At 49.5% G+C, this 21,643-nt stretch overlaps 7 protein-coding genes across 7 annotated transcripts; 3 read left to right on the forward strand and 4 right to left on the reverse strand.

The window, feature by feature from the left end:
• Nucleotides 1–2,090: 2,090 nt before the first annotated feature.
• Nucleotides 2,091–3,356, forward strand: BKA55DRAFT_588198 (methyl transferase; the record flags this gene model as incomplete). Its single annotated transcript, XM_046194761.1, has 7 exons — nt 2,091–2,116; nt 2,177–2,279; nt 2,330–2,478; nt 2,535–2,591; nt 2,638–2,787; nt 2,835–3,260; nt 3,317–3,356. The coding sequence occupies 7 exons, from the start codon at nt 2,091–2,093 to the stop codon at nt 3,354–3,356; spliced, it is 951 nt and encodes a 316-aa protein (XP_046056268.1).
• A 2,089-nt stretch (nt 3,357–5,445) lies between these two features.
• On the reverse strand, nt 5,446–6,162 carry BKA55DRAFT_682591 (mitochondrial ATP synthase g subunit-domain-containing protein; the record flags this gene model as incomplete). The annotated part of the gene is made up of 3 exons (XM_046198376.1): nt 5,446–5,677; nt 5,739–5,823; nt 5,886–6,162. The coding sequence occupies 3 exons, from the start codon at nt 6,160–6,162 to the stop codon at nt 5,446–5,448; spliced, it is 594 nt and encodes a 197-aa protein (XP_046056269.1).
• A 566-nt stretch (nt 6,163–6,728) lies between these two features.
• Nucleotides 6,729–7,916, reverse strand: BKA55DRAFT_496487 (chaperonin 10-like protein; the record flags this gene model as incomplete). Its single annotated transcript, XM_046186373.1, has 2 exons — nt 6,729–7,659; nt 7,720–7,916. The coding sequence occupies 2 exons, from the start codon at nt 7,914–7,916 to the stop codon at nt 6,729–6,731; spliced, it is 1,128 nt and encodes a 375-aa protein (XP_046056270.1).
• A 2,096-nt stretch (nt 7,917–10,012) lies between these two features.
• On the reverse strand, nt 10,013–10,955 carry BKA55DRAFT_495898 (scaffold protein Nfu/NifU N terminal-domain-containing protein; the record flags this gene model as incomplete). Its single annotated transcript, XM_046186319.1, has 2 exons — nt 10,013–10,135; nt 10,191–10,955. The coding sequence occupies 2 exons, from the start codon at nt 10,953–10,955 to the stop codon at nt 10,013–10,015; spliced, it is 888 nt and encodes a 295-aa protein (XP_046056271.1).
• A 332-nt stretch (nt 10,956–11,287) lies between these two features.
• Nucleotides 11,288–12,311, forward strand: BKA55DRAFT_548779 (uncharacterized protein). Its single transcript, XM_046191148.1, has 2 exons — nt 11,288–11,660; nt 11,714–12,311. Exons 1-2 carry the CDS (start codon nt 11,494–11,496, stop codon nt 12,234–12,236), a joined length of 690 nt encoding a protein of 229 aa, XP_046056272.1. The 5' UTR covers nt 11,288–11,493; the 3' UTR covers nt 12,237–12,311.
• A 129-nt stretch (nt 12,312–12,440) lies between these two features.
• On the reverse strand, nt 12,441–13,742 carry BKA55DRAFT_682595 (uncharacterized protein; the record flags this gene model as incomplete). The annotated part of the gene is made up of 1 exon (XM_046198377.1): nt 12,441–13,742. One exon carries the CDS (start codon nt 13,740–13,742, stop codon nt 12,441–12,443), a length of 1,302 nt encoding a protein of 433 aa, XP_046056273.1.
• A 4,275-nt stretch (nt 13,743–18,017) lies between these two features.
• Nucleotides 18,018–21,532, forward strand: BKA55DRAFT_12649 (ras guanine nucleotide exchange factor domain-containing protein). The gene is made up of 4 exons (XM_046184810.1): nt 18,018–18,740; nt 18,879–19,203; nt 19,259–19,468; nt 19,521–21,532. Exons 1-4 carry the CDS (start codon nt 18,303–18,305, stop codon nt 21,317–21,319), a joined length of 2,772 nt encoding a protein of 923 aa, XP_046056274.1. The 5' UTR covers nt 18,018–18,302; the 3' UTR covers nt 21,320–21,532.
• The last annotated feature ends 111 nt before the right edge of the window (nt 21,533–21,643 follow it).

The raw sequence follows: 21,643 nt of genomic DNA on the forward strand, positions 1-21,643 counted from the left end.
CAAAGACAGTGAGTGTATGTATGTATGTATGTATGTATGTAGGTATGGACGGGTAGGCAAGGCAGGTTAAGTTCCTTGCATAACTAATAACACAACAAGTGGTTCTCGCACGAATCCATCCATCATCAGCCCCGCTAGGTAGCCCAACGATATCGAGTTGGTTGCCCCTCTGAATGAGCTGTGTGTGGGTTCCATTGTGATTAATGTTGATACGGACGGTACTTTGGCCCTACCATTTGGCGGTACCCTTGGCACAAGTTTTGGATATTCTTTTTTACCATTTCCCATCCGTAGTAGTAGGTGAGATCGGAAAATGAATGGTAAGTTTACGATCCTGATCTATTTTCAGCCCAAGACCCATCTTAGTCCCGGGCTGGTTAAAGCTGTAGTGCCGCTGGCTGGGGGGCTTCAGTGGCATTTGATAAGTAATCTGATGTTGGAGTTTGGTTCATGCCGCGCTGGGCTGCCTGAGGTGTTCTCAAGCCCATCAGACAGATTCTTCAGGGATGGTAACACAAGGCTTCGACCGCTTTTCGAGGCGCATGATAATAATCACATTAAAAATAACAAGCAAGACTCGACCAACAGCTGCAACAGCGGTCATCTCAACAGGGGGTGTAATGCAAAAATGAAGAGGGGGGAACCCTAGAGGAACACACACCCACAGGTCCAAGGTCCAAGGTCCAAGGTCCCACGTCCACCTAAACTGCTAGGTAGGACCCATTAGATCCATGCCTGTCTCTGTCTCTGTACCTGTACCCGTACCTGTACCTCTAACGCTGTGTCTGGGCTGCCTTGCCTTGCCTTAAGCTAAGTTGGACGACTGCGCTGTAAGTTAGGTACCTTAGCTGTATCCATGTCCCGCGCTCCAGCTCCACACTCTTGCTGGCAACAATAAGTATCAACAACCTTCCTCCTCATCTTTTCCAGCTTCTTTCTCGCCCATGACGCTTTTAATACCCATTGCATTTGTTTACCTCCAACTGCAAGTCTCTTTTGTCTCAATTAAACTACTCGGTGATCATCTGGACTCAAACTTTTCGGTCCACAAGTCTCATAAAGAGGATCACGAGAGAACAAAAACCCCTCCTACAATCTTCAAACTCAACTCAGTTGAGCTCTTCATCCACCAAGCCTCTCCCATCTCCTTCTTTCGTGAGCCAACTGGGCCGCATTCTCGAGACACAAACTGAAATTGGAATGCAACCAAGAGATCTTTTGTTCGATTGCATATATATACACACAACCTGCGCCCAACACAACATCTTCAAGTCCTGACACCGACGTTTCACCTCGGGTCAATTTGCGATTCGCGCAAACTTATCTTCTCAACGTCTTATTCGACACTCCATACCATTCTTGGCGTTTCTTGGACGGCTTTCTAGTCTTTCTAATACACGTGCTTCCGCCTCTGAGCTCTATCATATTCGGTAAGTCCATACTATAAACCGCCTATGCTAGTCATCCTGAGGCTTCTCAGACATCCCACCTTCTCAGTGTCTTTTTAAGCCTTCTTCTCCCCCAGGATCCCCAGTCAACTCGAATCTGGCCATAAACACCATTGGATGGGGTTTCTTCTGCGTGGATTCGCGGGAGCTGCTATAAAACCAGCTGCAATGTTGCGTCCTCCCAGCCTTACCGCCGTTGGGGGTTCCTTGGGCCGTGTTAGGGTCTATGCCCGGGTGATCCTCAAGTTTGGTTGAAACAACCCATTGAGTCCCAAAATGCCCGAAACATGTTGCGCTCCTCCTGAAAACTCAAATATCGCATTTCCTTGAAAATGTTAGGTCCTCATGATGTCCGACCCGCATTGCTTCTCATGTACATTCCTCCGCGAATATTCGCTTTACTTTTTTTTTATACTTCACCTGGTGGATCTTGTCTTCTTCACTTTCGTGCGTCTGCTAACTCTTGCAGCGATATTCTCCACCGGAACTGGAAACGTCGCTCATCCTGGATTCGAAAACGCAGCCCAGATTATCTGTGTCATCTTCCAGCGGCAAATCACGTCTTGCTGCAGTCTTGCCTCGTGGCCCCCCTGTTAGGCCCTGCGCTTCATTAGGACATTGCAGCTTCGACGGTTTTCATCGATGGTTGTAATGCCTCCGCAGAACAGGTATGCTGCCTCTCATGTAGAGTTCTTTGTGGAGCAGCCAATCTTACATGTGCAATGCAGCGTGAACGAGTCGGAAGGGCGATACCTTCAAGATGGATTCTGGCAACATGGTCGTTTTTATGGCTCTTGGAAACCCGGGAAATACTTGTTTCCAATTGATTCAGTAAGTCGTCTGCAGATAAGAGTGATATACGCCACCTGACCAACATCTAGGAAGAGTTGAACCGCTTGGATATATTTCACAAAGTGTTTCTTCTGGCACGAGACAATAAGCCATTTCTAGCTCCCATCAGACGTCCCTCGCCCAGAATCATGGATATTGGTACGGGAACAGGTATTTGGGCAATCAACGTGGCCGAAGAGTATGCACGCCCGTGCTCTTGATCTTGATTATTACCACGTTGCTGACCTAAAGAAGATGTCTCTCGGATGCCCAGATCATGGCCGTAGACCTGAATCAGATTCAACCAGCATTGTTAGCTTGGACTCGCTCTTTGTCGGCCAACAGCTAACATAAATAGGATCCCCCCTGGTTTTATGCCAAAGCAGTATGATATTGAAGAGCCGTCTTGGGGGCCTTTACTGGCGGACTGTGATTTGATCCATATGCGAATGTTACTTGGCAGTATTCAAACGGATTTGTGGCCTCAAGTATACCACAATGTCTTTGAGTATGTTCGGAACTACATATTTGAGCATCACACTGAAACTTGATTAGGCACTTGACTCCAGGCATCGGCTTCTTGGAGCACATTGAGGTTGATTGGATACCCCGATGTGACGATGATGAACGCCCAGCAGATTCCGCATTCGTGAAGTGGGCAGAGCTTTTCCTCGATGGTATGGATCGATTCAACCGCAGTGTCAGAGTCACACCGCAAGAACATCGGCAAATGCTCGAAGCCACAGGTTTCACAGATGTGAGGCAGGAGGTGATCAAGGCTTATGTTTGCCCCTGGTCTGCTGATCGACATGAACGTGAAATCGCCCGATGGTTCAACATTGGACTGTCGCATAGTCTGGAGGCCATGAGTCTAAAACCCCTTATCGAGAAACTCGGATTGAAGGCCGAGGAAGTTCGTGAGCTATGTGAAAGAGCGAAGCGCGAAACGTGTGTTTTGCGCTATCACACTTATTGTAATATGTGAGTCTACAACACCTCCCGCCGTCACACTTCATCGCTTGTTAACGCTTTCGCAGTCATGTCTGGACGGCTAGGAAGCCCGGGCCTCAACAGTAACGCCAAAATCATCTCTTTTACGGGCGGTATTCACTGCGACATCACAAACAGCCTTAGCAATACTGATACGCATTGTTCGAAGCACATTAGGCTGAAGAGCGTGGTAAAGCCCTGCCCTTCGATGTTGGGAATGACATGGTTTCAAATCCAAATCGGCTGGCCTGCTGAGGTGGCAGGGTTTCAAGCGCCAGCGCCAGCGCTTTCGCGCGCAACTGCATCCTGGCGATCCATAAATGGTACCACGATTTCCCAACATGTTGCAGTACTTCTCGCTTCTCATATCCGGGGGTCCCTTGAATCTGAAGAGACGCTTTCCCTCAATGGCAGCGTGGTACCGAAGGTCACCAACAAGCAAGGATTCTCAGTTGGTATCACCAACAGCGGGGTCTTGATCACATCAACCAGTCCACCATCTTGAAGAAGGCTGTCGATCTTCTCAAATTATCTGACCGCTAGATAATGATCACCTGGCCACAATCATCTGCCAAGGGCGACATTATCTGCGCGCCTTCACTGGCAAGGGCTCTGCTGCCTGGTGTGGCAGAAGCGCGGGTAAGAACAACGCCGTTTCTGCCAAGGGCCAATCTCGGACTCCATAATAGGTCCGCGCGCCTCGGGACGGGCCTCGCTCGTTTCGGGCCTACAACACCATCCAGGGTCTGGATCATACGGATATCTCAACCGCACCGCCCTGCGTTCTATGTATGCATTCATATATGATCTTCGCGCGCGGCTGTGCTCCTACGGCTGCTCCTGTGGTCAGTCATTCTTTCGTCCATTAAACGCCTGATTAGCTACTTTTGTGGAGGAAGTGACATCGAGACACGCGAAAGGGTTTATATACCCCAAATCTGTACTTATTTCCAGAAGCAGAAGGTGGACGGCAAGTCCGAGGCTCATGAAGCTATGACAAAGAAGTTGATATGGCAGATGCGGATTGAGCACGTCCTTCGCAAGACTTGCCCCAGTGGGCTGGTTTGCCTGTTTAGGTATCGCGAGATATCGGCTTGCTCCTTAGGTCGAGGAAGTTTACATTTGCAAGTATCATCTGGCAAATCGATTTAGGAGCTTTGTACAGCTCACTCATCAAAAACCGCGGATCTCATGCAGGGCTGGAATGTGAATACGTCCAAAGTGTATCATGCCATATATTCGTCTTCTGATGGATGCCTACTCTACATACATACATATATAAAATACGTTTAATTATCTTGAAAGTTCTGAGTTTGTATGTTGTGGAGTTAAGTAAGGCAATGACATAAGTATCATTGTGTGGTTCCCTTCAATTGCAGCCTCCTTTTGCTTGGGAAACACGGCACATATTGACTACAACGTCTTTGATGTAAAAAAGCATGATCGGTGTGGGAACCATACGATTAGGGAGTCTTATACCAGCGCAATTGCAGTTATGCTGACCCATTACTTGACTTGCACTCAAATCCTGGGACTCGGTAACTGTAGAACAGTTGGTGAGTTATGGCTCTTAGTTGAGAAATTTAAGAAGCCGGTTTGATTAAGGACAGTATTCAAGAGTCAACTTGCTCTCTTTAACATGAAAACGAAAGTCCATAGGCGAAGCAATAGCAGAAAATCCTTAGCATAGACAAGTTAGGCGACATAACTCATATTACTAGGTCAAACCACTCACTAAGAGTCTTGAAGTGAGTCAGTAACATTAGACTGTGGTAGGTATACTCAGTGCCAGGTGGGTAGCTGTTATGATAAGTTGTGTGAGCTAGGGAGACCACCAGGAGCAAGAAGCAGCTGATTCATCACATGAAGGCTCATGTCGTTATTAAATATCATTGTTGAAAGCTGTCCCCGACGGGGGTAGCCCGCCAGAGGCTGGTTGATGTACAGTTCTACAAAAGAAAGGTGCTCAGAGGACAAACATCACAGGTCCGGTGAGACCGGTATTCCCAAGTCTCCCAGTTTTCAACCCCCCCGCAAACAATCGGTCTCCAACCAGCCCTTTTCAGGCGTCCTCGGCCGGGGAGATCCATGTCTATAGTCCACTCGTCTTTATTTGTTATCGCATCGTCCGGCACTCATTGATCCTTACAGCTCCTGCTCCATACAAGAGACACATTTAGTGGTGCGAAGAGGCCTCACCACGGTAGCCAACAAGCTTGAATCGCCCAATGATCTCACCAACGGTGAAAAAGCCGAGCACCTCAGCCGCAACAACACCGCCAGCGGCGAGCTGAGAAGGGCCGATATTCCGCACCTGCTGGATGACGTTCTGAGAAGACTGGATGATGGTACGGTTCTGGATGGACTTGATAATGCTCTGGTATGTGTTCTGGAAGGTGGCCAGGTTGCTGCGAGATGTAAATTAGTCGATGCCCCACCATCTGAAGGAACGTGTGTAGGAGAACTCACGGAGGGCTCATCTTCTGGTTGTGGAAGACGAACTTGCCAAGCTCGAGGGCGACCTTGGAGTAGTAAACGACGAAGGGAACTTGTCCTGTAGTATAATGTCAGCACTCAATGGCCGCCTATTGGGAACTTTTGCGATGATCCACGCACGTTCAATGAAGCCGATGACCTTGCCCGTTCGTCCGCCAACCTTGCCCAGAGTGTTGGCAACGCCCTTGGCGTAACCAGCAATAGCAGGACCAGCAGCGGTTGTGACACGCGACAGACCTTCCTGGGCCCTTGAGGCAGCCAGCTTAGCATTCTCGGTGGCTTTGGAGGCAGCCTGCTTTGCGTTCTCGGTGGCCTTCTGGGCGGCGGTGCTCTCGAAGCGTCGGGCGGCGACGCGGAGAGCGGGCGAGCGGAGCATGGGGCGAGCGAGGGAAGACATGGCGGCGGTTAAGGCAGTAAAGAGTGCGAGATGCCTCGTAGATTCGATATCGGAGCTCCGTGGGGTAAAAAGACCGGCTGCGGGTGGTCAATTGATGGAGTCGAAGCTGGAGTGAGGTCGTCTGAGGGAGAAAAAAAGCTCGGAAGAACTCGCTGGATGGTGGTTGTAGCCGACAGCCAAATACACTAAGCCGTTTTCGGACTTGCTAGCCGCGCTGCCGCTGGATGGCCTCCAGGCTGGCAAGAACCTCGATGAATTATTTACTATCCTTCCCTATCTTTCTAAACGAATTGCTTGAGGACAAGAATCAAAGACATTGGTTTCCTCATCTTTGAATTCCTGAGCTTACAAATATCGTATTCGGCATGTTCGTATCCAGCATCTGCTTTACCTGACTTCACAGTCATATTCACATTACCAGTTGACAGCCAGGTTCTTCACCAATTCTCATATTCTCAAGTCTATATCCCAAATAGAGGCTAGTTGTACGGTCTTCTAACAGACCCGCGCCTAGAAAACAAAAACATACGCCGAGCACCAAATTTATATTGATCATTACTCCATGTTCAATCCAGGCTCTGAATCATGACCTTGATGGCTCCGCTCTTGGGATCCGCTGACGTCTCAAATGCCTTGATGGCATCCTCAAGCTTGAACTTGTGAGTGACGAGCTTTGAGAGGTCAACCACGTTGTTCTCAATCAAACGGATAGCCCTAGGCCAGGTGTTGCAGTAGCGATACTGCAGCTGAATATCGACTTCTCGTACACTTGCGCGCATGAAGGGGATGTTGATTTCGTTCTTTCCGACACCAATGATGAAGACCTTGCCGCCAAACTTTACTGACCAGACGGCAGAGGCGATACTACTTTCAACACCAGTGCACTCCAGAGCGATACTGGGCTCAACACCTCCGAAGCTCTTAACAATGGCTTTCGCGGAATCCTCAGCTGACATTCGCTCGACCTTGTGTGTGATTACGCGAGGGCAGAGCTCCTTAGCAAATGCCAATCGGCTCTCTGAAATATCAGTGATGACGATAGGAGAAGCACCTGCGGCGGCACAGCATTGAAGGGTGATCAGTCCGATAGGTCCAGCACCGCAAATCAGGACGGGGTCTCCCAGGGCGACCTGAGCCCTCTGCATACCAGCAAGGGCAACACTGAGAGGCTCGAGGAGAGCACCGTTCTCAAACGACATATTTCCAATCTTGTGGCACCAGACAGCCGGATGGTTGATATATCGGCGCAGCATGCCAGGAACAGGTGGAGTTGACAGGAACAGGACGCTCTCGCAACCATTGTATCGGCCAGTAAGGCAGGGCTCGCAGGTACCGCAGGGGATATTCGGCTCGACAGCGACCCTGTCGCCAACCTTGAGATGGCTGACAGAAGGGTGCACGGCGATAACCTCGCCGGCCGACTCATGACCTAGGATGTGGTCGCCCTCAACGATCATAGGGCCGATGCAACCAGCATGCCAGAAGTGAACATCGGAGCTATACCCTGGTCAGTGGTTGCTCTAGGTGAGGCGGGGTCAGAACCTGAGAGTAACTTACCCGCAGATACCAGTGCTGCGGATAGCAACACTGACCTCGCCATGCTTCAAGTCGGAACCGGACTTGACGGCTTCAGCAGAGGGTTCGGCAGCCGTTACCCAGAGGTCATGGTTGGGGTTGGTGTAGACGCCAATGTTAGGCTTGAGAGTTGTCTTGACATCTGCGACCCCATTTCCTTCGACTGCTGAGGGGCTCATGGTGGGCGATGTATGTGTTTTACCTCTTGCGAATGGAGTCTTATATCGGTGTTGTAAGACGTTTGAGTTCAAGAAGGGGTCAAAGAAGGCACAAGGAGAGGTAACGAACCCGTCCAGAACGAGGCGCAAAGGGTCTTTTTAAATCATACCCTCTTCTTCTACGGAGAAAAATTTGGGGTCATGCGCTCTGCTATCGCCCGGTATATGTTTGGTTGCCTGGTACCAAGGCAAGTCTGATTCCCCACGTTGAAACAATAACGCAGGGCCTCGAGATCCGGATGCGCCAACAGCTCTCGCACGTCGCTCACTATGAGGGGATTGTGGGGTTTGCCTCGGTGGAGGCTGTATCACCCACTGCATATTGACTCCCGCGCCAATCACAGAAACAGGATCAGAGAATCCCAAGACGCCATCCCACTGCAACGGGCTTCTAGTGCAAAGTGGCTTCACTTCAGCTAAGTTCAATTCGCGGTTGAATTCACTCTCCAGCTTTTTGCCGGTCGCTTGACAAGCTTCTTCTGGATAGATATCCGGTCCATGTAGGTGCTGTACTTGATTGTACTTGGAGGCCAGAGCAAAGAACCGAGATAACTACATTGGTTATCGTTAAGGGCTTCCGGCATATTGCTGCAGGGCCTTCTTTCGCTATTACTGTATCATGATAAAGATGCCGGCGGCTCTCCGGCCCTGCATTTCCACCCACAACCGGAACGCGGATTCTCTTTGTTGACGTCGACTTGTGACATTCTCCCGGCGGAGCCAAGGAGACCTTGGTGTATTCAGGGCGGCTCTTAACTGGTACGGCTAATCCAGCAGTTGGAGCTGTCGGCGGGTCTAAATTCAATATCCAATTCTCGTAGTTTATCTGACCCAACGTTACTCTTTGACAAGGCAGTGTTACGCCGAAAAGGATCCATGTCCGAAAGCTTCCAGATCGCGCCAACCGGGCCAATTGCGGTGTACTTGAGCATTTCGTGACGCTTTATCTTCGGATCCATACGATCTAGCGTGTGTTGCTCAAAGACTCGAAGAGCCAAAGTCTTGGTGGACCAGGTATGTTCTCCCTGTCTGTGGGGGATGGGTGTATCTGCTGGGGTCCCCTACAACTATTTGCGGATCCTATTTCGACAATCCAAAGTCATAAGAACATTTGAAATCTCGTACAGTCAGCTGCCAATTTCTCAAACAAGTCCCTCCTAGCCAGCTGCTGTCAATTGATGTCCATGACTCCTTGCATCGTTGCCCGTACAAAGAAAAGCGAGGGAGCACCAAGACCAACGCCCGCATCTGCATTTACATCCACGTATAAGACTCGTTAAAGCAACATTAAACTCTGCAAGCACCCCAATGACTGACCCTTTGAAACGTCCTGGTGCGCTACAGACCCTTCGAAACATCGCACACTATGTCAAAGTCAGATGCTCACTACCCAGATCATGACACGGCACTCATGTTCGTTTTACCAATGACAAGTCTACTGATACATAAAAGGCGGTCGTCTTGTGATATATGGATCGTATACTAAACAAACCAGTTTCCTAGCAACCAATGCTCGTCAAAGCGTACGCAGGCAGCACGACTTCCAAACACTGCTGGTATGGTGAAGGTGTCATTTCTCTTGCAGCAATGTTCCCAAAGCGTTGGTTTTAGGCTGATCTCTGATCTCTTCTTCCACCAACCCTTTTTGTTCTAACAACGAAACGTCGACTAATCCGATCTTTTCTGGAAATCCTGTTGCCCATCTTCAGAGCTCCTGCAATAATGGGTATAGCACGGTAGCAGCGGGATTGTCGTGATGCGACTATCCCTAGCTTGCTGGGCTATGCTCTACTTTCAGTTGGGATTAGTCCAGCTAGATCCGATACTGAGTAAAGCACCTCCGCTGTCAAAAATAGGCCACAGGGCCGAGATGCTGTACATGCGCATTTCTTATCACAGAAGTCTTTGTGTGAACGTCGAATTGCGATTAGAGCATCATTCCGCCAGCACTTTACACTGATGAGTTGGCAGGCGGAGGGGAAAGATTCCGTGGGTATCATCAAATTGTCCCGCCACAATATTATACAAATGAATGGATAATCCTTCTTTTAGCCGGTCTATGCTGCCGAGGCGGCCGGGCCCTTTTGCTGCCTAAGCTTTTCCTCAAACTTTTCGAACTCCTGCAAAGCAATTTCCTCCTCTTGATCCATCACTTGCTTAACACCTTTAACCTCCTCAATCTGGAAGCAACGTTAGCCAAAGACAGCACGGTGTAAGCCATAATGGGGAACCTACATAATGCATCAACATGCCCTCAATTCCATTCTTGAGTGTGACAGTGCTGGAATCGCAAGTACGACAAGCACCTCGTAACCGGAGATGCACGTACCCCTCGTCATCGAAACCTCGAAAATCTATGTCTCCGCCATCTTCCTGGATAGCTGGTCGAATTCGCGTCTCGAGAAGTTCCTTGATCATACCAACGACCTCACTGTCGTCTTCGTTGTACGCAAGGCTATCCTCCTCCTCAGCGGCGCCGGCCTCGCCATCCCGGCGTTCGGAGATAGTGACGATCTTCTCACCTGCAGTGATGGCTTCTGTGATGAGGGCAAAGATCTCCGGTCGAATGTGTGCCCAATTGGCATCTGCAGCCTTCGTAACAGTGATGAAATCGGCGCCGTAGAAAACCGAAGTGACTCCATCGATATTCATGAGCTTGGCAGCGAGTGGCGAGGGATACGGCGGAGAAATGGTTGCTCGGGGGTTAAGATACTCGATAAAGGGCGTAGAGAGTTCTTCGGGCACAACTCGATGATTCGGTAGAAACTTGAGGGCATCTGGGTTCGGGGTGGTCTCCGTCTGGATGAAGATGGTTCGGATCCCGCTACCGACACCGGCGAGGCTTGGTACGGCAGTTGGAAGATTGCGCTGTCGCTGTGCAAGGGGCCGTGAAGTAGAGGAACCGACGAGGAGTTGTGATCGGACTGTGCTAATTGAACGAGTCCATCTTGGGACTGCTCTGTAAGACGTCTCTGTGATGGGCCGAGTGAGAGCGGCCATTGTCCGTGACATGGCTCTTGAGGATGCCATGACGAAGGTTTTGAAGGTAGATATGTCAAAGAGAGGATGTTATCGGTTCGACTTTAAAAGGAGCCAAGACTTAAGAATACAGCTTTTGGTCGAGAAACAAATTGAAAAGGAAAACAAGTTTCGGCATTGACGGTTATGGCTATTGCAACTTTTCGCCGCTACAAGTCTTGCGCTTGTGTAAACTCACTCACTTAGCCGTGATAGGTCCGAGCATTAGTAATGCGTGAGCTACCTATGATGCAAGGGCAAGTTTAAAGTCCCGATGTGAGTGCACGGACCAATCTTCTGTCTTTCTCTTTTTTGTTTACTCTTCTTTATTTTTCCTTTTTTTTGCAATTGCTGGGGTCCATGTCAAGCGGGTAATGACGCGGGGCGATCCATTAGACCCCTTTGAACTGAAACTTCTGTCAACTTTTTTTTTTCTTCGTACAGTACTTCTGTTCCATCACAGTAGCTTCCTTTACCTTAGGTACCTTCATACCCACACTTGATCTCACAAGATATCATAATGTCAGAACCTCTACCAACCCAGCACCCAGAAGATACTACTACACCAACTATACAAGTTGAGGCGAAAGATGGTGGTAATGCGACAACAAAACCAAATCCTTCACTTTGTGGTGTATGTGACGTGAACCCCCCAAAATACAAATGCCCAAGATGTCGCCTTCCATAGTAAGCTTTACCTCTCAATTGGTACTTCAGTCGGTGACTAAACATTATCAAAGCTGTTCTGTTGCTTGTAACAAGATCCATCGCGAAAATCACCCTCCTGATCCCGAGCCCGCACCAGCAGCACCTCAGTCGGCATTCCCCGAGTCACTAGCAACATCACTGCCTCAGCGCCCCGACCCCTCGAATCCCTTTCAGGCTCTCGAAAGCTCAGAGAAACTTCGCCTTCTCTTTCGCAAATATCCAGGTCTTCCTGACCAGCTTCGCAAAATAGATGCTGCCACACTTCCACCTCCCGAGACCAAGTCTGCCATCCCCGCCTCCCTCCTTAAGGGTCTACCACCTAAGCAAGAAGCCTGGAACCATGACATTGGTATTCAGAACGGGAAAGAGGCGCTGCGCAAGGCTCGTCGTGCGGACGGTGAGCAGGGCGACGCTATCCGCGAGTATTCAGAGCTTATCCTTCACCTAATGAATACCGAGAATGCAAAGACGGACGTCGACAATATTCTCCGGCAGCAAATTGCGCAAGAGGATACAAAACTCATCGAACGCTTGATGGCGCAGGAAAAGCGTTGAGCTTCTCTCTTGGCTCCACTTATATCGCACGACACTGAAGATGCCTTTCTTCGATTGCGGAGGTCATATATTGAGTTTTTCCTCATCTCCGTTTAGTATTTGGTCATTATGTTACAATAATCATTGGTGAGTTGTTTTTGCTCTTTCGTATACATCATTCACCCGTCAAATTACCCTTGTTATTCACATTCTTTCTTTCCCTCGCTAATGCATGAATCGCTTTAAGAATCCAGCCTTTGGCGATTTCGGAGAAACAGATGATTGTGAGCCCGTCTTAGTAAAACTGGGGCCCTGGTGCTCAGCATTCGGCTTCTGCTGACTCAAACTGGTCTTTCGATGCTTGAGACCTCCCCACTTCGAATCTCGTCGAACCTTGACTGGTTGATCACTCTGAGACCAGTCCACACGGTGTATCTCGGCCGCGTGCTGAGGATTGGGGACGTTAACAAAACTACCTCTCCGCGAACCAGAAGTGGCTGCACTAGTCTCAGACCCTCGACGGTTAGGGGAAGTGTTGATACCAAACTCTTGCTTGAAAGGGGTTGCTGGGCCAGATTCGCGTACAAAGGGCGATGATGCATCGGAGAAACCTGACGAGCTTGCAGATCCACGCCTCGCAGATGATGGGACGTTCCCTTGGAAGCCTCCAACACCCGTACCTATTGAATCTCTCCGGGCTTGAGGCAGGGGCTGCATGTTGCCCGTGCTCATTCTTCGTGATAGCTCAGGTCCATTGACATTCAAGAGCATGGAATTTCGGGCGGTTTGTCTCTTGCGTTGGGCTGATGCTTTGTCCAACTCAGTGCCTCCCATTCTCGAAACGTTGTTGGCACTCGTTGGTCTGCCGCTGCAAAGACTCTGTGCTCTTCTATACTGCCTGTTGTAATCTTGCAGCGATATTGTGCCATTGTTCATAGAGTGAGGGCCGGGTGCAGGCCTCATCCCTTTGGGTGAAGCTTTCTGCGTGAGGGGCTCGACAGTTGTGGTGCGAGCAAATTGTTGCGCTGCCACCTGAGGAACATGCTTGTAACGAGCAGGCTTCTGAACATCGTCCTCCTCATCCTGCTTCTGCAGCTCATCAGTGTAGTTTGAGCCCCTGAAGCGGAATGCATCAAAAAAGCTACCACGGCGTGGCGGTTTTGCAGACAAGGGTGAACTGAGCTTATCATCAATCTTCTCCTTCTTGAAGGCTCTTGATGATACTGTGGTTGGAATTGCTGGCGACGCATGCGTTGCCTGAATAGTCCGGGGAGAAGGGGCGCCCATACTTGTTGCAGATAATAGAGGCTGAAGTGCGTCCTCTGCATGAACTGGACGACGAGGCTGGCTGTCGTGCTCAACTGAGATATCGTTCAATTTCGCGCTTAATTCGTTGGGGTCCAATGGCTGGATCTGAAGGGCCTTTGGTCGATGCCTTGGTTTCCCAGGAGCCACTGTCGTGGGCAAGAATCGATGGGTCGGCTCCTCCATTGAGATACCCGTTGTGTACAGCATTGTTGTAGTCATGCTGGGCAAGCTAGGTGACGGGCTTGGAGAAGGGGATATGGGATGAGATCCTAGGGGGTTGAATGCCACTGTGACGACTTCAGGGTCGCTGACCACCGGTAATGTTATATCAACAAACGAGCCTGCGTTTCACGGTTCTTTGACCAAATGAGAAAACTTGAAACAGTCTTCAAGCATACTCGACGGATGTTGGGGATCCTAGCAAGATAAATGTCTCCAGCTACAACTAAAATGTGAGCATCGTCATGGCTACAGTTCCTTGGCAAAGCATGTAAAAAGCCCTGGACTCCAGGCCTGGCCCACTCAGAAAAACTATGAAGCCGTCCGCGATGAGTGGGCTGGATGGACTGGTCCGGCCAGAGCTTAATTTGGTCCCTTTGTCATGATCAGCCAATGTCGCCTGCGTTCCTGATCGCCGAAAGGGGGCAATTTCTCCATATCTAATATTTGACAAAACCCTATTTCTCGGATATGGCTGCTTTTAGAAATAGCCCACACAACAGGACTGTTGATAGGTTTTTGGAGGATCCAGCTGCATGGGTCGGTTCAACGTCATTCAGGGCCTTGGGTAAGACATTGAGGCGATCGTTAGGTCTCGTGACAGAGCAAATGTCACGAACATGTGGAGGTCATCGAGGATTATGCATTTCAATTTCCCAGGGAATTGGCACGACGACACAACATGGGTCTCGAAGTGGCCGAACGCGCATACTACACATTATAGCAGCTGGGGAATGGTGTTGACGTGGATGGAATTCCAGTCGGAGGGGCCAGAACTCCTAAGACCCTAAGTCGAACCAACAGAGATTGAGCATCACTGAATCAAGACAACGGCCACTGAATATCCTTTGGGGCCTCTTTGAGAGGTTGAGCCCGAGGGATCAAACACGTGAGAGTTGCTTCGCTCGAAGATGCGAATCCGGCATTGATCTATCCCTTTGACATGTAGATCGCCAGATGCATGCTTTGTCCCTGAACCTACCCCATCGTCTGGCGCGCACGAACGTACAGTACACTGGCACGCTGGGACCTCACTTGTATTACCTAACTTGGCAGACGGCGGCGCTACACTTTGCGGGTACAATCCGTGGACATTGACAGGACTCGTAGGACGGCTCGTGCTTTTTCCGAGTTAAGAGCTCCCGCTTTTGGGCACAGGAATGTGCCAAGCCGATTGTGACTTATGATCCCTAGTACCAGACACGGGTGAGAACAACGTCTCTCGGAGCATTGGCAAGAGCCCCAAAGCATTTTGAAGGGTCTTCTGGCATACTTGCAAGTACCGTAACCTTTCTGTCGGTTCTCGCCGTTGCCGAGTTATTGTTGATGGGAATAGCTTGAAACTTGATTCACCTTGTCGCTGATAGCTTTGTGTCGAAGTCTTTGGTTCTGTATGAGCAAAGTCTAAATTCAAAAAGGACTTCGGATAGCATATCATCAAACTGTTCTATCTTGGAATCGTTCCCTTTTCCCCCTATTGACGGAGTCAGATCCCATCCCATCCCATCCTCGCAGTCGCAGATATGTATACTTGACTGTTTCAGCAAAAAGGTGCGGCAGATCTGTTGACAGTCCTACTAAGTGAAAGAAGATGGTTGCTATGCTTTGGCATATCTACCATCAGGACGGCTCCACGTATTCGGGTTTCGGGGAACTGCATAAATGACGTATTTCTATATCAGCTAGTCCATCGAATGAAAATACCAGGGGAGGTTGTCAAGTCGAGTCTCTGTTAGTTGCGAACCACCAAGTTTATTCCGGTGTCTCCTCATGAATCGTGTCCTCAAAGCCAGTGAGCGAATCTGTGAAGTGCTAGGAAGTTTGAATAGCTCCTGACCCCACAATTACGATACGGAAACGGACGAGCGTTAACAACAAACCAGATCTTCAGATACGTCAGTTGTCACACCCTCTGGAAGCTGGCTGTTGGGGCACCGGGCCGATCTGCCTCGTTTTCCATTCCATCACAACAACAGAGAATTGTTTTGGGAACTGTTTGTGACAATAGTAGTCAAGCCGTGGACCATATGTGGCAACCTGTCCAGCTGGTTCAAAAAGCCCAATCGGTATCCAGGTGGCAAGAGAACCCTTGATTGGCATGGAATGAATTGTTTGCAGTGAAACATACCGAGAAGATTCACGACTCGACATAAAGTCTCATGCCGATAGCGAAACGTTCGTTGCTCTGAGGTTCGTTGTCACTGCCAGTGCAGACTATCAGGGTCAGTCATGACAAGAGGGCGATGCTGTCTGTTGGCGAGTATGTTTCTTACATGCAGAGAATTCGGTGTCAAGGATACATGCTCTTACGAATTCTGTACTTATTACCACTATACGCTTCCTCGGGCAGCTGGTTGAGCTGTGTAGAACCAAGTCGGAGAATAGAACACGGCATCAAGCTTTCTATGTGTCGAAGTGTCGACTAGCGTGAGTCTTGAAGCTGTGCTTGCTTTAACAAATGCCCTTTTGGAAGTAAAACCCAAATCTGAAGTCTTCATATGAATCATAAAATTTCCTCATCTTGACTCTAGCCTTTCAGAGAGATCACTCATAAGATATGACCAATTCATGCGTCGGTAGCGAAGGGATTCGGTGACAAATGATGAGATGAGAACCAAGGGTACCAGGTGTATCCATGGCCTCGTACTATATAACGTCCATTGCCATAGACTATAGTAGGTTACATAGGATCCACGAGGTTCTCTATATAAGAGCTGGAACTTTATGGCGTTGAGGTTGGGTGAGGATGGGGAAGAAGTCGCCATTGGATGCGAAGGCCATGTGGAAGGGAAGGCAGAATCAACCTAGTGGGTGCGATGTACTCAGCTCCAATATTGGCGCCGCTTCTTCATGGTTGGCTGAGGTGGTTATCAACCAGGAACTTGTATAACTGAACGTGAGTCCTTGATTGTCTAGAATGATCAAGTGCCAGCTAAGTCCCTGTTGGCTATTGTGCACTGGCCAATGGGCAGGAAAGCGCCAACACAGCACGCGGGATTGGATCCTGGGGTGGGATGTGTAATAAAAGTGCGTGAACAGCCAGAAGCCCTGAAGGCCAGTTAGTGATAGGCAATTGGGTTTTGGATCCTTTTTATAGAAGCTGAGAGTTGCTGACTGTCTCAGTTGAGGACAAAGACCCTTTGTTTGTGTTCCAGGAACCGTTTCGTGCCGCGCCGATGCCGATACCGTGCCGCATTCTCTTTTTGGCCTGTTTGTTATATTGTTAGGGATGGTTGATATTACCGTTGATCGTCAACACTCAATTTAAATCAGACCTCAGAACAACGCCGAGAAATGAGTTGTTAGTTGACTTTCCCAAGTCCTGCATAACGCTTTGAACCCAGTTTCCTTAACTGGAAATAGCCTGCCCAACTAAGGCTCCCGTACCTTAGACCATCCGCTCCTAAAACGTTCCCTGTTCCGAGCCACAGGCTCGGTTCCAGCTCTCTCCCCTCTTTGTGCCAGATTCGACATTTCGCGCAGTCGAACTTGACGGTGTCAAGCTTGATGATTCTCTTTATCCATTCCTAGGAACGCGTTTCTCAAGAGTTCCCCCCTCGTGGCTCTCCTCCGAGTCAGAGGCGTCCGTATACGCCAACATACGTACACGCATCCACTCTTCAACCCACGACGCCGGGTCCGCTACAGCGCGTCGTAGCGCAGCCTCCCTTCTCTTGACATCTGTCTGAGGTCCTGCTCCTCAGATCTGGACAAAGATATATTCAATCCAGATTGGCCTTCAACCAACAGTATTCCGTTGTAGTACTGTGGTTGGGCCACTGTGGTTGCACATTATTAGGTAGTTCTCCCGCTTGCGGACGGAATGCCATGCATTGTCCCGTTGTGTAAACGTTCTTGGCTTCCGTTTTATGGCTAAGGTTGGTCGAATTGGACTAACACGGTGTGTTTCCAATAGGTTTCGAGTATTCCGAGTTGGGTGTCTCAACTCTGTGACTTGGTACCTGTATTGGGTATTGCCTCAGAATACCTTAGGTAGCGGCCCAGTGTCTGCCTCGAGACGAGAGCCGATAGGACTCCAATCTTCATTGTTCTGAACATTCAGTCAACTATACTAATCCAAGACACCGGTTCCATTTGTCTCGCCTTCTGGCTGCCACCCAAAGGACGCAGTGCTTGTTTCCGCGGTATCTGCGCATCCATCCCTCTCACTAGGTCGCCAAACTGCCACCAATTGGATATCGAACCAATTCATTCCGTTGGTTCCCCAAGCACGGTACAGTGCAGGCCTTGTCAGTCACTAAGGTACGGTAAAGTCGTCTCCCTCCCTCGTTTGCTCTTCATTTAGTGCCTTCTTGTCTCTCGTTACGCAGACCACAAGCCTTTTCATCCCTTCTCCATTCTCTCTCTCTCGTACAGCCTACCTTACTACGGGTTTGAACCCCTGCTGTAGCTACCCTACCTTAGTCAAGCAAGCTCCACGAGTTCTTCCATCCCCGCAAGGATTTGGTCCCCTCCATCTGCCATTTGCGCTTGCTGGCATCGAGTCTATCCCGTCCATGTTTATCTCTACCACTCAGCCTAGTCGCTGAAGTTGCGACAATGCAACCCAATCACGCCGATTCACAGAATGCTCACCCAACTTCAGGCATTGCCGCTTCAGGCCCTACGTCCATAGACCCCAACATCGAAAGCGACTCCGATCCTTCAGCCCCGGCCAACGGCCATCGAGATTCAGTCGGTTCAATTATTGACGACCCCTTCTTCCAGACCTACGACCCGGCCGTTCAAGCTGCTGCAGTTTCCGAGGACGAGGATCAATCTGATGGAAGTTCCATCTACCAATCGCTAGAAGACGAGGACCACGAGCATCTTTTTCACGACACAAAGGGGCACAACTTCGGCAAAGCGGCAAAGCAAGCGAAGCGCAAAAGCGGCGGCGGAAAGAAACTGAAGCCCGACAGCAATGATAACGAACCAAGCCAATACTGGCCGCCTCCACGACGAGAATCTTTGACCGCTACACCCTCTTCATACTGGGTATGTAACCATGTTCCATCACATGCGGCCCCACCCTAGCTATCGCGGGGCAGCGTTGCTCAACAAACGGTTATCCAGGTTTTGGATGGTAGAGGCAGTTTTGCGACAGACGGCTGACCACAGCTTGACGCTATACAGTCCCAAACATCACCGACTATGGAAAGTTTCAACATTGCCGTCATCGGTTCCACCGGCGTTGGCAAATCATCCTTTGTCCAGCGGGTCTTGGGCCTGTCTCGACCACCTATCTCGAATGCTTCCAGCGTCCGCATGCTGATTGACAACAACTCTCACGCCGTGACCTTACTCGAGCTGGACCTAGAGTACTTCGAACTGAACCCTACGCAGCCCATTCAGTGGCCAAAACAGATCAATGGGCATATCGTCCCTCGCGTCGACGCTGCTCTCATATTATATGATGTCACAAATCATGAATCCGTGCGTGAGCTACCTCAGACTTTGGGTATGAAATTCACTTATTTGAATGGTATGAGGCTGTACTAAATGATCGGTTCTAGCGGCTCTCACGAACTCTGGTTTGCCAGCCAGTCTGGTGGCTTGCAAATGTGAAACCCCTGAAGCAGAATGGCAGGTCAACGCTGAAGCCATCGCGAGTCATCAACTCTTTAAATCTTGCGTTTCAACCTACAAAATCTCCTCGAATGATACTGAGGTTGCTAAAACATGCCTTCACACCATCTTGAGAGCCGCCATAGCCCATCGAAGAGGCGAGTGCACGAGGAAGATATTGCCTACAGAATCTTGCTGACTATGGTTTAGAAGAAAATGGCGAAACGTTCTCGCGCAGGCGAGCGCAGTCTGCTGCTAATTTAGAAGCTCCTGACGTTGGCACAGGGCGCCCCATTAGCCAACATAGCAAACACAGTCGAGCAAGCTCCGATTTCTCTTTACTCAAGGGGTTCTCCAATCCTCCACTTAATGAAAACTACCGGACGCAGTCGTCTCGGAGCCCTAGGCAAGGACATACAGCCAGCTCGAATCCCGAGGCAGGAGAACTAGGCCAAGCGCAAACACTCAATAATATGCTAAGGACTCCTGGTATTCGACTCGATAGACCCAGTACTGATTCGTTTTTGGATGTGGATGAGTCTGACGCAGAATCCTATCGATACTCCGACGACATCCCGATACTTCAAAGGAACGACGATAACATGCTGGACAAGCAAGCGAAAATGGCAGGCGTAACATTTGATGAGCTAGTTGATCGCCTTCTTGCTCCTCGCTTGACAAGAATCGACAACAACTTCTCTGATGTTTTTCTATGTCTTTATCGCAAGTTTGCGGCTCCTGGTGAGCTATTCACTGCCATTTTAACCCGATTGGACAAAGTGAGGGACGACAAGACAGCGCATTACCTTTCCAAAACAGCCACACAGCTCCGAATCATCGAGGTGGTTGCGAAATGGGTATCACTCTACCCAGGCGACTTCGCCCGTCCTCAAACCAGACGAAACTTGGAGGAGTTTATCAGGCATCTCAGCACAGAACCGATTTTCTCAATCGCAGCACAACATATGCGACGACATCTCCAATTCAATGTTGTGGAAGATGACGATACAGGTTGGGCGAACTCGGATGAGGCGAGTGATAAGCTCGCAAGTGAGATCTTGTCAAAGGACATGAACGAGCTGTCATCGGGTGTGAGTGTGTTGACAGTAGAATCGGACACGGACGTAAGACCATCTGGAAGCTCAGAGGTCTCTCTTGCGGACAGAAGCAGCAGTGTCTCGAGCCAGGTGCATTTCCATACGTTTGAGGATTACGAAAGAGCTGCGAGCAACCTGGAGCCCACGGACAACTTACCTATGAACAAATTCCGCTACCATATATTCATGGACATCCCCGATGATGATGTTGCGGATGAGTTGACCAGAATCGATTGGATCATGTTTTCCTCGATTCGCATACGCGATTTTGTTCGACACGTCAGCCTATCCGCGTCCCAAAAGGAGCGGTGCAAGAGTTTACGGAATGTGAATCGAATGATTAACCATTTCAATCATGTTGCCAAATGGGTTGCCAACATGATCCTGCTGCGGGACAAAGCCAAGCACCGAGCACTAATATTGGAGAAATTTATGAATATTTCACTCAAGCTACGGCAACTCAACAACTACAATGGACTGGCAGCTATTCTGGCAGGTGTAAACGGGACGGCCATTCATCGACTGAATCAGACGAGAACACTAGTACCAGCAGAAGTCCAAAAGCGATTTGCGCGGTTGGGCATATTGATGGGAACTCAGAAGAGCCATTTCGCCTACCGCCTAGCCTGGGAAAACTCTTCTCTCCCCCGGATTCCTTTCATTCCTCTTCATCGAAGAGACTTGGTGTCGGCAGAGGAAGGAAGCAGAACATTTGTCGGTTCAGAAGGAGACCGTATCAATTGGAAGAAGTTTGAGGTTCTGGGAGAGGTCCTGCTACCAATCATGAAGAGCCAGAGCACGCCATACCCAAATCTAACCAAGCATGACACTGCGAGAGAACTGATTCTGGGTTGTCGCATGCCAACAGATGAAGAGGTGAGAATTATGTTGCAGGTTCCGTCAAGGACATAAACTAACCGAGTCAACCAGGACATTTACCAGCGAAGTGTGCAGGTTGAAAGTGGCTCAGGGGGGCTCGCTGAGCCGGCCAAGAAGAAGTTCCCATGGTTTGCAAAGTAATCATCAATTGATCGATCGGAGTTTACGGAGCACGCATGTGCATTATAATTATGGATGCAAATATAGGGTGCATTTTATAGACTTTGTGCGCCTATCCTGGCTTGGATTGGATACAGCCAGATAATGATGTACACACCAAAGATTTATGCAGTTGACTTACCTTGGTAGTAGGGACTATCATATTTTGGACATCTATCTTACCCTAATGAACAGCGA

This window comes from Fusarium redolens (genome assembly GCF_020744475.1).
Source record: "Fusarium redolens strain MPI-CAGE-AT-0023 chromosome Unknown BKA55scaffold_1, whole genome shotgun sequence".
Taxonomy (NCBI): Eukaryota; Fungi; Ascomycota; class Sordariomycetes; order Hypocreales; family Nectriaceae; genus Fusarium; species Fusarium redolens.

Bases quoted from the DNA above. Each gene is read 5' to 3' on its own strand.
- BKA55DRAFT_548779 (XM_046191148.1), top strand. From the start codon at position 11,494: ATGTCAGAACCTCTACCAACCCAGCACCCAGAAGATACTACTACACCA. The intron at 11,661-11,713 runs GTAAGCTTTACC...ACATTATCAAAG, and splicing joins CCAAGATGTCGCCTTCCATA to CTGTTCTGTTGCTTGTAACA.
- BKA55DRAFT_12649 (XM_046184810.1), top strand. From the start codon at position 18,303: ATGCAACCCAATCACGCCGATTCACAGAATGCTCACCCAACTTCAGGC. The intron at 18,741-18,878 runs GTATGTAACCAT...GACGCTATACAG, and splicing joins CTACACCCTCTTCATACTGG to TCCCAAACATCACCGACTAT. The intron at 19,469-19,520 runs GCGAGTGCACGA...ACTATGGTTTAG, and splicing joins CGCCATAGCCCATCGAAGAG to AAGAAAATGGCGAAACGTTC.